At 37.8% G+C, this 18,228-nt stretch overlaps 1 protein-coding gene across 1 annotated transcript in view; it reads right to left on the reverse strand.

Moving 5' to 3' along the window:
* DLC1 (DLC1 Rho GTPase activating protein) overlaps positions 1–15,693 on the reverse strand; it is a 339,270-nt gene extending 323,577 nt beyond the window's left edge. The window contains 1 exon segment of the mRNA XM_049772336.1: positions 15,509–15,693. Coding sequence (XP_049628293.1) covers positions 15,509–15,565 — 57 coding nt within the window. The 5' untranslated portion in view covers positions 15,566–15,693.
* Between the last annotated feature and the right edge of the window lie 2,535 nt (positions 15,694–18,228).

The following is an 18,228-nucleotide window of genomic DNA, read 5'->3' on the forward strand; positions in this document are numbered from 1 at the left end:
TAATCTAGTTTTGATAGATTTCTTTGTTTTGGGGTAGATATTTAAGTATTTGTCCATTTTTTTGATTATATATTTACTTTTTCTTTCTTCTTTTCTCTTCTTCCTCCTTGCGCCTTGTCATATTTCCTATCTCAAGACCATGGCAACTATGTGGTGCATATTTTTATGGCTGCAGTGCTCACTGGATTTGATTCCTCTTTTTGAACTGCTCTGGTGTTTCACCTTCTTCTTTTCCCCATCAACCCTCAAACCAAGGATGAGAGCCGCTAGAATGACTCTGCTCATAGTCGGCGTAGTCGATTTTTACCCCATTATATTACCTTTCTCTTCCTCAAACAAAACCACATAACTTGATCTTTCTAGTCCCGCCTCCCAACTAGAGGGGGCAGTAATGGAGGCACCAAGACCAAACAGTTATAAGCCCACTAAGTAATTAACTAGACACAGAAAGGACAACGCATTCTAGCAGCCCCTGGGTGGGGGAGAGTGGAGGATATGGGAGGCAGGATGGAAGCAGTTGTGGGAGGACAATTCGGTGGTGGGAATTCCCCTGATTCAATGTAAATATGTACCTGGAATATTATTGTGAATGATATGTAAGCCACTATAATTAAAATAAAAATTTTATTTAAAAAAAGGGGAGAAGAAATTAACACATTGACAAACAAGATATACAAATGGCCAAAAGGCAAATGAAAAATTGCTCCACATCACTAATCATCAGGGAGATGCAAATCAAAACAACTAGTAGGTACCATCTCACACCACAGATATTGGTTCATATCACAAAGAATGAGACAAGCAATGCTGGCAGGGATGTGGAGAGATGGAAACTCTTATTCACTGCTGGTGGGAATGACGTCTAGTTCAACTTTTTTCGAAAGCAATATGGAGATTCCTCCAAAACCAGGAAATTGAGCTCCCATATGATACAGTTATACCACTCCTAGGGATATACCCTAGGAACATATAAATATAATACAAAAATTCCTTCCTCGCACTGATATTCATTGCAGCGCTATTTACAATAGTCAGACTCTGGAAAAAAAGCAAATTTTCCTTCAACAGATGAATGGCTAAAGAGACTGTGGTACATATAAACAATAAAATATTATGCAGCCATCAGGAGAGATGAAGTCATGAAATTTTCCTATACATGGATGTACATGGAATCTATTATGCTGAGTGAAATAATCCAGAGTGAGAGAGATAGACGCAGAATAGCTTCACTCTTCTATGGGTTTTAAGCAAAATAAAAGACATTTTTGTAATAATTCTCAGAGAAAAAGAGAGAAGGTCTGGAATGTCCAGCTCACAACATGAAGCTCACCACAGAGTGATGAGTACACTTAGAGAAATAACTACATTGAGAACTATCATAATAAAGTGAATAAATGAGGGAAGTAGAAAGCCTGTCTAGAGTACAGGTGGTAGTGAGATGGGTTGGGAAGGAGGTGGATTCAGGACATTGGTTATGGGAATGAAGCACTGGTGAAGGTGGGTGTTCTTTATATGACTGAAACCCAACTACAATCATATTTGTAATCAATGTGTTTAAATAAAGCTATTATATATATATATATATATATATATATATATATATATATATATATATATATATATATATATATATATACAACCTAAAAACATAAAGTAGATTTTCATGGGTTGCAGAGATAATTAAGATGATTGTCTTACACAACCTACACAGTTGCTAGGGATAGCAACACATATGTTCCCCTAAGTACTTCAGGTGTGATCCTTAATTACAGAGTTAGAAGTGATCCTTGAACACCAGTGGATGTGACTTAAAAACAAACCAAAAGAGAGATTTTTCTTCTTGGAAAGGTTTTGAAAGTTCTCCACAAACTTACCGAAAAGGTTATTCAAGCTACATTTTCTACAAGAAGAAATGATTTCACATACTATATACCTTGCAATGTTATGAGCTGATATTCTTTCTCTTATGCTTTGTACACAGTAACTTTCTAATCTTTTCCTTATTTTGTGATTATTATAGACAAGATTTCATTGTCATTTCCCTTGCAATCCTTATCTAAAGGTTCCTGTCTTTTTCAACACAAATATATTTTTATAGATCACAGTGGCAGTAATTTTTACTTAGTACTTATTACACATTTACATAACCGTATTTATGAGTATTTGACACATTTGTCAGCAAGTTCTCTTCATAAATATGAGGACCATAGTAGGTGTGGTAGAGAATGCAGAGATACTCCCTAAATCTTTTTGTAGGACCAATCCATCTATTCCCTTGCTGCTGGGATTTATGGCTGCCAAATAATACAACTGCTTCTTCCCTTAGGAAAATACTTAGGATGCAAAAAATTATCTCTCTCAAGATTACATCTCTCACTAAGAAAATCTAGGAAGAGAGATTGACTGCTGAAAGCATAGAGTTCAACCCCCTTATCTCAAATTAAAGTAGTATGATTTCAAAGTTATCCGTAGTTCAGTTTTAGACATACAATGTCTAAAATCCCATCCCTAATCTCAATTTCCCTTCATCAATTTTCACAGTTTCCACCAATACCTTTTCCTGCCCCTTGTTACCTGTCATTTTGACAAATACCCTATATAGAACACTTGTTAAAGTTTGGGTCATATGATTTCAGTATTGTTGACTCTGTGGTTTGGATATTTAACTCTATTATTTTCTATCACCACTGATGTATCTGAATCTCCTGGATATGCCCCTTATTATTTCTCATATGTCTTATTTCCCTCCCCTGACTTCTCCTAGTCTATTCATCTCCTAGTCTATTCATTGACCCAATAGTTTTTGGGTCAAGAATGAAAAAGTAAGCCTCTATTTAAACCAGGGGTCTCAAACTCAATTTACCTGGGGGCCACAGGAGGCAAAGTCAGGGTGAGGCAGGGCCGCATAAGGGATTTCACAAAAAAAGTCCTCAAATGTCATTATTAACAGTTTTAATTATGTCTTATGAATATGAATAGAACATTGAGTGAAGATCATGAACAGTTCTTCTGAATGTGGCATCTTTTGCCTATTCCTTGCTGCCAGAGATTTGACAGCGTTTCTTCTCACAAATCTGAACCACATTTGGCTTTAGAGAGGAAGCAGTTGAGACCCTCAGTATGGCTTGAAGATGATCATCATTAAGTCTAGACCTGTACTTTGACTTATTGAAGTTCAATGAGGAGAATAATTTTTCACACAAATATAAAAAGCACATTGTACACTTGAACATTTGGGAAAACTCAGGGAAGCTGGGGGGAAATTCTCTCAAAAATTGCCCATGCATGTCTGCTTTTCCACTAATTTCCCTAAACTTGGCTTTGATATCAGCATTGCATTGTAGGTCAATGAGCTCCATTTGAAGCACAGGAGGGGCATCTTGCCCATCAAAGGAAAAGAGGTCCACAAAAATTTGGAAGTGGCTCTGTGTTTTTGGAAGTCTGCAAATCTGTGATCAAATTCCTTCTCTAGCTTAAAAATAGCATCAACATATTTCTCACCACTGAATGGTATGCCTGCATCCACAAGTTCCTTGCATGCTGGGAAATGGCAAAGGTTTGTCTGAGAGAGTTGGGATTTCCATAACACAAGTTTTGTGGAGAATGCTCTCACGTTGTCATAGGCAACACTGATAAGCTGCCCTGGGCCTTGTAACATCTTGTTTAGTACATTCAGCTTATGTGTGATGTCAACAAGAAAAGCTAAGTCCATAAGCCATTTGTGATCACTCAACTCAGAAACAGCATTCCAATCCTTTTTCATGAAGGCTTTCACTTCTCTCAACTCAAAAAATCTTTTTAGGACATTTCCCCTGCTGAGCCAACGTACCTCGGTGAAATAGAGCACATCTCCATATTCTGACTCCATTTCCTCTAAAAAAAAGCACAGGCGCCCCTGGATCTGATTTGGTTGATGCATTTCACAACAACAGACATCACATTGTCACATGGCAGGCATTTACTGCAAAGGACCTGCTGATGGATAATGCAGTGAAGAGCAATGGCCTTCTCTACACTCTCCTCTTCAAGTTTTTTTTTTGAACAAGTGCCACCAGTCCATTTTTCCTCCCTGTCATCGATGGCACTCCATTGGTTATTATTCCAACAAACCTCTTCCATGGCATCACACAGATGCCGAAATATCTCATAAGCGGTGGTCTGGCCATGCATTGGAATTATTGTGAGCAGCTCCTCTGTCAATTCAAAATTGCAATCAACACCAGGGAAATAAATTGTGAGCTGTGCAGTGTCTGTTCTATCTGTGCCCTCGTCAAGAGCAACTGAGTATGCAACAAAACATTTGGCTTTCTCACACAGTTGATGATAAATGTCACTTGACATGTCAGAAATGAGCTCTCCACAGTGTTGGCAGAAAGGCTGATTTTGCTAAACTGACCTTTCTTTTCTGGACAGATAATACTTTCATCCTGTAACATGCATTTTTCAACAAACTCTCCTTCTGTGAATGGTTTCCCTGCCTTAGCAATCATCTCACTAACCATGTAACTAGCTTCGACTGATGCAACACTCTCTTTGGTTGCTTTCTTGAAGAAATCTTGTTGCCTCATTAGACATGCTTTAAGACTGGCAACCCGCTTGGCTCTCTCATTTCCTTGATATTTTGCACATTCCTCAGCTGTTTAGTTGAATAATGGCGTTTCAAGTTGTATTCCTTGTGCACTGCAACTTTCTGAGCAAATAAGACATGTGGGGATTCCCCTGTGCTCAACAAAGAAATACTGTGTCTCCCACTTTTCCTGAAATTGTCTGTGCTCGTCATCAATCTTTCTCTTCACTGCAGGCTTTGATGAAGTCATGATGATGATATGACAAAATCTAATTCTGTAATAAACTTCTCTCCCTTAGGCCTCTGATAATGCAAGGGACAGCAGGCAGGAGCAGCGGAAATGACATCTGCGCTAGTCACAAAGTATTCGAGATTATTCGCTTACCGAATATTTGCAATAAAAAATCGCATTAGTAAGAAAAAAAATGGCAAAAAATCGCATTAAACATTCGCATACCCTGCTCGGGGTATGTGAATGTTTAATGCGATTTTTTTCTTACTAATGCGATTTTATTGCGATTATTCAGTAAGCAAATAATTGTGAATACTGCGATATTTGAAGGACGGCCTGGGCCACAAAATGTATGAAGGGCCGCAAACTGCCTGTGGGCCATAAGTTTGAGACCCCTGCTTTAACCCATTGCATTCTTTTATCCAGTTATTTTAAATATTACAACAAACTGATATAATATTTTGTTTTTACTTCGGGCTTATTTTGATTAACATGGAAACCTCCAGTTCTATCCATGTTTTATCAAACCACATGAATTTTTCATTACTTACTCACCCTGAACCCTGAACACAGTGTAGCATTTCATTGTGTATGTGTGTATCTACCATTTCATTATGATCCACTGTCATTCATTATTATAGTTTTCTTTACAATACAACTAAAGTAGATAGTAGAGATGGGAATTTAGATTAAATAAAAAATTATATGTTTGCACTGATTTTAATGATGCTTTTAGTTATTTAGTTTTTCTACATAGTATAATGCTATTCAACCTGTCACTTCAGTCATTTTATTTTGTGAGTGCCTACCAAGCAATGTTCAGGGGCCCACAGGACCTTCCTGGCATTATCTGCATCCCAGACAATTCTATGGTTCAATTATACGGCACAAGCCTGGATTGCTCTCCAACACCTGCCATATCTACTGGCCCCAATAACAATAAAAACTACTTTTTCTTCCGGGCCACACCCGTTTGATGCTCAGGGGTTACTCCTGGCTAAGTGCTCAGAAATTGCGCCTGTCTTGGGGGGACCATATGGGACGCCGGGGGATGGAACCGCAGTCCTTCCTTGGCTAGTGCTTGCAAGGCAGACACCTTACCTCTAGTGCCAGCTCGCCAGCCCCTCAACAACATCTACTTCTTAACATAAATGAAATATATTGGTTCTTACATAGATGTTTTCATATTATAAGATATACTGTTGATTCAATAAACACCCACTATTATTAAGTATCTTGAGGAACAATCACAAGAAAATCCCTAAGATCTTAGTGACCAGATTAAAATACTTTTGTGGAACAGCCATGCATTAAATACTATTGGTTCAATTTAAGTAACTATAAAGGCCAGGGTGATGTCACTATAATGCCCTACAGTGAATCAAAGCATCATATATAAAAACACTTAATTAAAATGTCATAGAATTACATTTTAGCAAAGTATCTAGCATGAAATAATTTTTAAGGTTTTAAAAAACCTTTGTTTAAAAGGGAAATAAATATTTTTGTTTTTTTCTGCATGTACCATTTTTATTAATAATTTTTATTTTGACCAAAGTGGATTACCTATCTTTCACAGTTATATTTTAGGTGGGAATTCCCTTGATTTAATGTCACTATGTGCCTAAAATACTACTGTGAAGGATATTTGTTTTTTATAACTAAATTCTTTAATTAAATAGCCATGAGATATATAGTTACAAAGTTGTTTATGATTGAGTTTTAGTCATACAATGTCCAAAACCCTTCATAAGTGCACTTTTACTACCACCAAAGTCCCCAGTTTATCCTTACCTGCCTCTATGGAAGACATTTTTTCTCTTACTTTCTCTTCTTATTTTTTTTTTTTTCTTTTACACACTGGTATGCAATATTCTTACTGAGGGAAATTATGCGTATCACTTTATCTCTTTTAACAACAAAATCTTGTTCAAAGATATCCTTGTGGTCTCTTCTTTGCCCAAACTGCATTGCCTAGCTATATGTGGCATGCTTCCTGCCATGAATTGGTTCTCTTGGCCCTCATCTATATATATCTGGATATTATGTCCATACTATCTTTTTTTTTGTTTTGCTTTGTTGGTTTTTTGTTTTGTTTTGTTTTGTTTTTTGGGTCACACTTGGCAGTGCTCGGGGGTTACTCCTGGCTTTATGCTCAGAAATCGCTCCTGGCAGGCTCAGGGGACCATATGGGATGCCAAGATTGGAAGCACTGACCTTCTGCATGCAAGGCAAATGCCTTAGCTCCATGCTATCTCTATGGTCCCCATACTGTCTTTTTTATATCACACAAATAAGTGCAATCATTCTATATATATCCTTTTCACTCAGATTAATTTTCCTCAGCATAAGATTCTATATACATCCATGTATAAACAAATTTCATTTTTTTTCTAACTTCTAAGTGATGTTCCATTAGCATAGATGTACGACAGTTTCTATATCCATTCATCTGTTCTCAGGCATCTGGATTGTTTCCAGATTCTGCCTATTATTAGTAGTGCTGTAATGGACCATAGGAATGCAGAGGGCTTTTCTTGTGTTTTTGGGTTCTTAGGATATATACTCACAGAAGTTATATTTCTGAGTCATATGGAAGTTAAATTTCAGTTTCTGATTAATTGAATGAATTCACTATTAAATTCATCTGGGCCTGGGTTTTTGTTTTTGGGAATCCTTTTGATTACCATTTCAATTATCTCAATAGTGATAGATCTCTTCAGGTATTCCATGTTATCTTAGTTCAACCTTGGGCAGTTGTAGGTGTCCAAGTATTTATCAATTGCTTTTAGATTCTCTCATTTTGTGGCATAATAGATGGGGTTTTTGACATTATATATTATAATTAATTTTTTCTAGGTGAATAATATACATTTAAACTATTAAATTTTTTTAATACATATCTCAGAAATCTATTTTCAACTTGGGATTTTCTGCTTGGCTTAAGAGTATGGTATGACTCCCAGCTCAAAGACACTATATGGTCTCGTAATGCAGCAAAACATCTCTCAAACTCAATTCCAAGGCCTGTGAATCGAAAAGTACCTTGGCTTTTACTCCCCACAAGAATATATCAAATGACTTAATTGGGAGTCTTATATTGCCTATGGAAGCTCAATACCTGTATAACAATACATCTTAAGATGTGTATTCCTAAATATACAAGTAGCCTCCTCCACCACTTGTTTTATTCGAATGCCTTTCTTTTTAACTCAGTTTATTTATTTGTTCTATTTTAATATATACATTTTTTCTCTATCCTTACCATTTTTGGTGGTGCTTGGTACAAAAACCCTTGACTGGGATAAAAGCTCAGAACAAAACCAGATGACAGAGACTGTGTGTGCAGCCTGTCATCCTTACCCAGAATAGCACCAGCAACACAGTATTACACCATACGTTTTTGTATGGACACAGTAAAAAAAAAGGGAAAACCATAGACACAGAAACAAGATCTTATCTTCTAGGGATAAGAACTCACTTTTTATAGCAGAAGGGTGCCTCCCATCCTGAACATGTGTCATGTGGATACAACCATTCCCCAAGAGATTGGACAGTGTAAGTCCAATCCGAAACCCAAGATCCCCCATGTATAAATGATACAGCTCCGGGCAACACCACTAGGAACTAAGCTCCATTGGGAGATTTATAACACTACTCTGGCACCAAATTGTGCCAGTTTTGATATGACAACGAGGAAAGAAAAAGTTGACCTAAGACCAGGCTGTCCTATCACATCACTTAACATTAAATGGAAATCAGAAGAGATATCGTCCTTTGAACTGTGAAAAATATAGCACCAACAACAGAAAACTGACTTGGACAACCATGACTGAACAGAGCCTACCTTGAGACTAATAAGGAAAACCCTACCCTAAGCTGTAGTCCAGGACACATAAAAAACAACAACAACAATAACAACAAAAAGCTGTCTTATTGCAGAGGTCCAACTTGGACAACAGAGACTGAGCAGAACCTTTGGATCATTAATTTCCTAGGCTTCAGCTTAGGGACTGAATGAAAAGAGGGAGCAAGTGTTACAGAAGACTGAACACCACAACAAGGATAAATAGGAACCTCTAGAACCTAAAGACTCTATCCTAGACCGTGACCTATAACTTGCGCAAATACCAAGATTGCTAGCTACAGTGGCTTGATTTTCTCACACACAATCTAGAGGAAACTTTCCTGGCATCACAAGAAAGCCTTTGGGATGGGGTAATGAGTATATATGGAGCCAGGGGTTGATCCCATGATGGTATGCTTCAAGGATGGAGAAACCCTGAATCTCTTAGGCCATGGGAATTCCCTTTGTTCCCCAATGCTTACAGTATGGTATGAGGGCTGGTACTCATGACCAGTCATTCATTGGTCCTAAATTACTGGCTTGGACCTGGCAGTGCTCAGGCCACCAGAGCCACCTTTGTGGTGCCCTGGAAAAATGTACTTTTATGTTCTATTTCCATCATAAAACATACATAGCATTTATGAAAAAGGATTAGTCATTTCTTCAGTTCTAATAATAAATAAAAGATAATAAATCTTATTGGAAAATAGACACTTAGAAACCCAAAGACCTGACACACAAAAGGAAAGCCAAATATTTGTGGTAGTTAGTCATCACTATAAATAGACTCCACAGCAGCAAATCAAATGTAACATTAAATAATTCTGAAATGAAAGTAAGCACTCTGTAATAATGTGACAGTATGGAATAGAAGATTTGTTTGTGATGGGTATATGTTGGAAGTCAGTGTTAAGAAAATTTAGTACTTCTAAATAATGTTAAGGCATTTTAATACAGGGTAAAAAGAATGGCTATAAGACCCCGTTTTCACAAGTAGAGAAATTGCCAGTATTTATAATTCATGCATATTTCTTCAAACTGAATTCCAGATTGGATGTGTGGGTGACAGTCAGAATTTAGATGGGCGGGATGTTATTTGCTTAATTTATCATGAGATGTGAAAAAGTGTACATTCTGATATTACCATGCCTACAGTCAGGTAAAAGTAAAATTCACCCAGAACCCATGATTTTTCAGTTACAATCAAGAAAGATCTATTAAAAAATTATAACCACTAATAGCACCAAATAAAGACAATTCACAGATGAAAGCAATGCCCTCTCCAAAGTGCTATTTTTTTAAGTTTCTTTCATTATTGACTATTTTCTTTAAGATATTTATTAAAAGTTAGATGCATTTGACCATTATGTCTTCTTCTAGATACTTCTTAGAACCCAACAGAGATTTAGTCAGATCATAATTCTGGAGCTAGACAGAGTTGTTTATCTAATTGCCTAACTCTACTTTTGGTGAAAATATTTTAAACAAGTTTTGGTTGTCTTAAAGCAGTAAACCACACCTTCCTGGAGGCCAAATTAATTGTGTTCTAATTTTTATTGTTTACTAATGATTTGTGACATATGTGTCTAGGCCAGTGTTTCTGAATCAAGAGCCTTCCAATTCTCCTTAGGCCCTGTGATATTCCAAGGCAGTCATAGACCTCAGTTGAGGGATACTGCCTGAGACTAGGGGGGCAAATAGTAGGACTGAGTCGGAGTACTTGAAAGAAATGGATTGAGACCACAATAAAAAAACATTGAGAAATATTGGTCTAGGAAGCAAGACACTCTTGAATACCTGAAAACATTAAATAATATCCAGAGTTAATGATTTTTCAATAGGCATTTGATCTCAGTTGCGTAAAATATATGTTCCTGGTCAATAACTGGTTTTAGTATTTTTAAAATTTGCTATAAAGTTGAAGACTTATTCATTTCTTATGTTTAAACAAGAGAAAGACTATTATAAAATATGTATAAGGTCTAAATTCTTAAGCTTTGGATTACACAGTTTGTGTCATCAAATTTGGGGATCACAAAAAGTTAGCAACAGTGAAAGGTTTCTGAATGCACAATGACCAAAATTCGTTCAAAATCAACATCATCACAAATTCATGCCATTTAGAGTAGCCTGTATGTGTGTAGCATTTCTTGCTAGAAAAGGGTTACCAGAAGAAGTTTTAGAAGACCTGATCCTAGGGAGAAAATATCAGGAAAAAGTGAGTGTATGTTTTCATTCTAAAACATTACAGAAGATGATTACCAAAAATACCATATACGCACTTTAGTGAAAAAATATTTTTCACATTTATAAACATAGAAATAACTAAGAACAACATATTATCTGGAAATTACTTATTATAAAGTGCCACACACTAGCATATGTGTTTTTTTCAAGGGTATAAAATGGTGGGTACTAATATTAATGTTTCTATTATAAAAATGATCAATGAATAAATATCAGAGAAAAAGGGGAATTCACCTTTCTTTCCATTTTATATATGTAAGCACCACATTAATCAAAACCCAGTGTTCCCACAGTTCTCATATCTTCAAGTTAAAACTCTTAACAGATTTTAAAAATGTTTTTTCATAATAACAACATAACATCAAACTACTAGGTTTTTTATTCTAGTTTTACTTTGAAATGGAGAGGTTCAGTTCATTGTTGTCTGCCTGTAACAGGAACAAATTATTTTTGCTCACTTTTTTTCAGAGAAAGTCAAGTAACATTGCTTGTTGGTTTCTTTGAGCCCCCCTCTAAATATCATAAAAGTGACTACTTTTTACTGCTTTCATGACTATTTTCCTATAACTATGAGCTGTTTAAAGGAAAACAATATGTTTGATTGCTTTCTGAGTCTTTTTTATTCATGACAGCATAGCATATATTAGCATATATATTCAACACATACGTTTAATCAATCATTTTTAGATAGCTTTCTCACAATCAAACATGTCTTTCACGTTTAAATTCAAAGTATTCTGTTTTGGCCTGGAGAGATAGCACAGCGGCGTTTGCCTTGCAAGCAGCCAATCCAGGACCAAAGGTGGTTTGTTCGAATCCCAGTGTCCCATATGGTCCCCCGTGCCTGCCAGGAGCTATTTCTGAGCAGACAGCCAGGAGTAACCCCTGAGCAACGCCGGGTGTGGCCCAAAATCCAAACAAACAAACAAACAAACAAACAAAAAACCCCAAAAAACAAACCAAAGTATTCTGTTTTGAGAGTATTCTATTCTATTCTACTATTTATTTATTTATTTATTTATTTATTTATTTATTTATTTATTTATTTATTTTGGGTTTTGGGCCACACCTGGTGATGCTCGGGGGTTACTCCTGGCTATGCACTCAGAAATCGCTCCTGGCTTGGGGGACCATATGAGACGCCAGGGGATTGAACCACTGTCCGTCCTAGGCTAGCACGTACAACGTAAAGATGCCTTATCTCTTGCACCACCACTCCAGCCCCATTTTATTGTATTCTTATTGTCTTCTTGTCTTTTTATTTTAAAATCAAATAGGAAATTCAAAATTTTTCTCTGTTTTAAGATGGGCTTAAAAATAAGACAATGCTATGATTCCCATTAAACTAGAAACAAATATTTTTAGAAATGTTTGAACTTTAGATATTTTAAGTAGTAATTACTTTTGCTATAAATATTTCATTTTTAAGTTCGAATACTTCTTTTATGTTTCAGTTTAACACTTCACTTAAAGGAAGATTTCTTGGAGACTGGAAAAATAGTACAGCAGGTAAGACTCTTGCCATACACATGGCCAATTCAGGTTCTATCCCAGAATTCTATGATTCCCTAGGCCCCACCAGAAATATTTACTGAGCATAGAGCCAGGAATAACCCTTAAACACACTGGAGGTATAGTTCAAAAACAAAAACACAAAATGAAAATATAGTTTATTTACAATTGTCCATGATATAGCATTCAGTGTGATCATCCTTTTAACTTCGTTTGATATCATTATAAAGTCAATGAAAGTTCATAACAATAATTACAGCAACTTGTATTTTAATTTTAGCATTTGTTCTGGCCAAGTATAACACTAAACATTTCGTTTAATTCCCTCCCAAAATTTGATGTTCTACTTGACATTTTATTCTTGTTCATATATCTCATTTAAAAAATGAATTTTCAAGTGCTCCCTCCTTTCTTCCCTCTTTCCCTCCTTCTTCCCTTCCTCCCTCCATTTTAACTTCCCTACCTCCCTCCCTTTCTCCCTCCCTCTCCTTCCTCCCTCCCTCTCCTTCCTCCCTCTACTCCCCTTTTCCCCTTCCTACCCTTTTTCCTTCTCCCCTTTCCCCTTTCCCCCTTCCTACCCTTTTCCCTTTTCCCCTTTTCCCTTTTCCCCTTTCCCCTTTTCCCCTTTCCCCTTTCCCCCTTTTCCCCTTTCCCCTTCCCCCTTTTCCCTTTTACCCTTCCCCCTTTTCCCCTTCCCCTTTTCCCTTTCCCCTTTCTTCCTTTTCCCTTTCCCTTTCCCCTTCCTCCTATTCCCTCTCCCCTTCCTCCTTCTCCCTTTTCCTCTCCTTTCCTTTTCCAATTTCCCCTTCTTTCCTTTTTCCTTTTCCCCTCCTTTCCTTTTCCCTTTCCTTTTCCCTTTTCCCCTTTTTTCCTTTTCCCTTTTCCCCTCCTTTCCTTTTCCTTTTCCCCCATTCCTTTTCCCTTTTCCCCTCCTTTCCTTTTCCCTTTCCCCTCCTTTTCTCTTCCCTTTCCTTTTTCCTTTCCTTTTCCCTTTCCCCCTCCTTTCCTTTTCCCTTTTCCCCTCCTTTCCTTTTCTCTTTCTCCTTTTCCCCTCCTTTCCTTTTTCCTTTCCCCTTTTCCCCTTTTCATTTTTTCTTTTTCTTTTTCCTTTTTCCTTTTCCTTTCCGTTTTTCCCTTTTCCTTTCCTTTTTCCTATTTCTTTTCCTTTTTCCTTTTCCCTCTTTCCTTTCCTTTCCTTTCCTTTCCTCTTTTTCCTTTCCCCTCTTTCCTTTCCTTTTTTCCTTTCCCCTCTTTCCTTTCCTTTTTCCTTTCCTCTTTTTCCTTTTCCCTCTTTCCTTTCCTTTCCTTTCCTTTCCTCTTTTTCCTTTCCCCTTTTTCCTTTCCTCCCTCTTTTTCCTTTCCCCTCTTTCCTTCCTTTCCTTCCCCTTTTTCCTTTCCCCTTTTTCCTTTCCTCCCTCTTTTTCCTTTCCCCCTTTTCCTTTCCTCCCTCTTTTTCCTTTCCCCTTTTTCCGTCCCCCCTTCTTCCTTTCCCCTTTTTTCTCCTTTCCCCTTTTTTCTTCTCCCCTTTTCCCCTTTTCCTTTCTCCTTTTTCTCCTTTCCCCTTTTTTCTCCTTTCCCCCTTTTCCTTTCCCCTTATTCTCCTTTCCCCTTTTTCCTTCTCCCTTTCTCCTTTCCCCTTATTCCTCTTCCCTTTTTCTCCTTCCCCCTTTCCTTTTCTTTTTGCTCCTTTCCCCTATTTCCTTTTCCCTTTTTTTCTTTCCCCTTTTTCCTTTTTTCTTTTTTCTCCTTTCCCCTTTTTATTTTTTATTTTTTTCTCCTTTCCCCTTTTCTTTTTTCTTTCTCCTTTTTTCTTTTTTCCCTTTTCTTTTCTCCTTTCCCCTTTTTCTTTTTTCTTTTTTCTCCTTTCCCCATTTTCTTTTTTCTCCTTTCCCCTTTTTTTCTCCTTCCCCCTTTTTTCTCCTTTCCCCCTTTTTCTCCTTTCCCCTTTCTCTTTTACCTTTCCCCTTTCTCTTTTCCCCTTTCCCCTTTCTCTTTCCCCCTTTCACCTTTCTCTTTTCCCCTTTCTCCTTTCCCCTTTCCCTTTCTCCTTTCCCCCTTTCCCCTTTCTCCCTTCCCTTCTCTTCCCTCTTCCCCCTTCCCTTCCCCCTTCCCCTCTTTCCCTCATCCCCTCTCCCCTCTCTCCCACTCCCCCTCTGTCTCTTCCCCCGTCTCTTCTCCCGTCTCTTCCTCCCCCGTCTCTCCCTCCCGTCTCTCCCTCCCTCCTCCCTCCCGTCTCTCCCTCCCGTCTCTCCCTCCCTCCTCCCTCCCGTCTCTCCCTCCCTCCTCCCTCCCGTCTCTCCCTCCCTTCTCCCTCCCGTCTCTCCCTCCCTCCTTACTCCTGTCTCTCCCTCCTTCCTTCCTCCCGTCTCTCCCTCCTGTCTCTCCCTCTCGTCCCTCCCTCCCGTCTCTCCCTTCCTCCCTCCTTTCTCCTCCCCCTCCCTCCTCCCCTCCTTTCCTCTGTCCTTCCTCCTCCCCCTTTCTCCTCCCCCTTCCTCCTCCCCCTTCCTCCCTCCCTTCCCTCCCTCCTTTCCCTTCCCTCCCTCACTTCCCTTCCCTTCCCTCCCTTCCTTCCCTTCCCCTTCCCTCCCTCCCTTCCTCCCTTCCTTCCTCCCTCCCTCCCTCCCTCCCTCCCTCCCTCCCTCCCTCCCTCCCTTCCTTCCTTCCTTCCTTCCTTCCTTCCTTCCTTCCTTCCTTCCTTCCTTCCTTCCTTCCTTCCTTCCTTCCTTCCTCCCTCCCTCCCTCCCTCCTTCCCTCCCTCCTTCCCTCCCTCCCTTCTTTCCTTCCTGGTTAGAACCTGGGTTGGGCTCAGTAAGTGCCTTATCCATTGTACTATTTTCCATCTCTTCAATTTCAATATTATTTATTAAATAGTAAATACCATATATTTTCATAATTTTGAATGCTTGACCCATTTTAGTGAACTTATTAGTTATAAAACTCAAAAACGAATATACTGAGTTGTACTTCATTAAGTACAGTCAAATAACAACATTTAAGATTCTGAGATATATTTATTCTCTATTGAATGAATAAGATCTCACCTTTTACTTGATGATAATAATCAATACAATGGTAAAATTCATTGTGAGTATTAACAACTTACCACAGTCTTAGGTTTAGTTCCAGAACTGGACACTGGAATAGAAGATGGTAGGTCCATAGATTCAGTATTAGAAGACAAGTTTATTTGTGTTTGATTTACTGGAATATTGTCTGTTCCATTTTCAGATCCGGACTCCAGGTCCTATTAAAAATGAATTGAAATGAAAGGAGTGCACATGGTCCCTTATCAACCTCTCTCTTTTACCTGTACCTTTCTGCTTTCTCCCAACACACAGGGATGCACTTGTGAACTGTTGACAACTGGCACTGTAAGGTCCAAGATTTCTCCCATAAGTCCATTTATAAGGAACTCTAGACTAAGATAAGCCCAAACCCTAGTAAAATGTACTTTTCCACTTCTGGTTGAAGGCAGAGAAAGAATTAACTCAGAAATAAAACCAAAGTCAGTGCCATTCAAGAATAAGGAAGTAGAAGTTGAGTGAGCTTGGAAAAAGGCTCCTTTACAACCCAAAGTCTAAATCAGAGTATCCCCCACCCCCAATAACTAGGTTCTGTATCAGAGATACCCTTGACAACCAAGTTCTGTATCAGAGATCCCCCTGACAACCAGGAATATCCCTTTACTACCAAGATTCTGTATCAGAGGTCCCCACGATAATCAGATTTCAAATTATAGTATCTTTTAACAACCAATGTTGAGCCAGAAAAATCAGTGATTAATTAAGACAAGTAAACAATGAAATAATTGTTCTGTTAATATTCTGTTAATGCTTGTATGTTCTATATAAGTTGCTTGAAGATTGGACTCAGGGTCCTTTCTAAGACTCCCCTAGTGGAATGAGGCTTGGACCTTGGTTAACCAAATAAACTCCCTTTTGCACCTTGCATTATCGGAGGTGGTCTTTGAATCTCAGTGCTGGGTGTCAACTTGAATCTAACAGCACCCATAAATGTTCATTATTTTGTAATAACTGTCCTCTTTTGGTTCTGATTTTAAAAAGCAAGTATATGAGAAAGTGGTAACATACTGCTTTGGTAAATTAACAGCTTATTTTGAATTAGAGAGGGCTGCTGTGGAAAGCACTGAGGCAGTGCAGGGAATCAGGACATTTAGGACAATATCTTCAGACTTTGTAACCTTGAGCAACTCAATTAACATATCTTATTGAGGGTAGTAAATGAGAAGATGGTCTTCATTTTCCACAATTAGTTATCTTTGATGTTACCAAGTCTTAGACTTCTATGGTGCACTGCATGGAAATATTTAGTTCAAATATTTAATAAATTATATTCTTTTTGAGGGAAGAAATTATGGCTTGAATTATGCAATGATTCCCTCAATCTTAGACAAGGAGTGATGAACAGCAGCGCCCATGCTTCATGAATATTAAAGAATATGATGCAATGTTCATATTCTCAAAATTTTCATAAACATTTATTACTTATAACTACTGTATTTTCTTGTTTGCTTTTTGGGTCACACCCATTGATGTTAAGGGTTTATAAAAGAAGAGAAAAAAGTAATAGAGATTAACTTCAACTGAAGCCAACTGGATACATATAGAAAGATTATAGGTTGCAATAATATTTATATAAATATATTTATACATAAATATTTATATAAGCATAATGTTTATATTGATAATTTCATGAAATGACAATGTCCATAACTCGCTGATCCAAAGGCAGGATTGCAGAATGGATTAGTAAACAAAATTTAAACTGCTGTCTACAGGGCCATCCACTTGAGCTCTAGAAATAAACATGAACACAGCCATATGTGAAAGACTAAAGAACAACATTTAGTCAAATGGCAACCAACAAAAGGCATGGAGAGTCATACATCCATCTGATAAATAGACTTTAGGTTTTAAAAAAAGGTAATAAGTGAAAATGATAGGTATTATATAAAGGGATCAAATAATTTATAGAAATAACTACTTATTTACAGTATAAACCAAATAAAATGGCATCTATCTTTAGGTAATAACTAATAATGACCTAAGGAAAGACATCACTAGCAACACAGCAACACATTTCTATTGATGGTCAAATCAGCCAGGTAGGGAAAAAAAAAAAGATTACTAGAGCACCTGATCACTGGCTTTGAAACCAACTCCAGCACAAAAGTCCTGAAGGAAACTGAAAGAGGGAAGTGACCTGGAAATGCCCAAGCAGGGTGGGGCTAGAGGAGAGCTCAGGCTCTGCTTCTCTTCATGGCTGCACACATTTTCTAGCAAATAAAACATAGGAAAAAAAACACAGAACAAGTGTGACAATGGGAAAACAACACAAACCAACACCAACACCAGGCATAGAGAATAAAGACTGCAGCTCTGATGACCCAAAAATTGCCAACCACCTAATTAGCCTCTCAGATAAGCAGTTTAGAGTAGAAATATGGAGGATGGTCATAGAACTCAAAGAAAGCATAGATCAAGCTGAACAGACCACAAAAACAAAAATCAGAAAACTCTAACCTGAAACAACAGGACTGTAAAAATAGGTAGATGAAATGAAAACTTCAATTGAAAGCCTCTCCAACAGTATAACAGAAGCTGAGGACAGAATCAGTGAGCTGGAAGATGAGATACAGAACAACTCCATACAGTAGAAAAGATTAAAGCAAATGATCAGACAATGGAAAAAGTACTCAAGGAATGTGAACAGATAAAAATTGAAGTCTTTGATAAATTCAACAGAAAAAAACATAAGAATCATTGGAATCTCAGAGATCCAGGAAGAAAATTCTTAGGAAGA

The sequence above is a fragment of the Suncus etruscus genome, chromosome 4, assembly GCF_024139225.1.
Source record: "Suncus etruscus isolate mSunEtr1 chromosome 4, mSunEtr1.pri.cur, whole genome shotgun sequence".
Taxonomy (NCBI): domain Eukaryota; kingdom Metazoa; phylum Chordata; class Mammalia; order Eulipotyphla; family Soricidae; genus Suncus; species Suncus etruscus.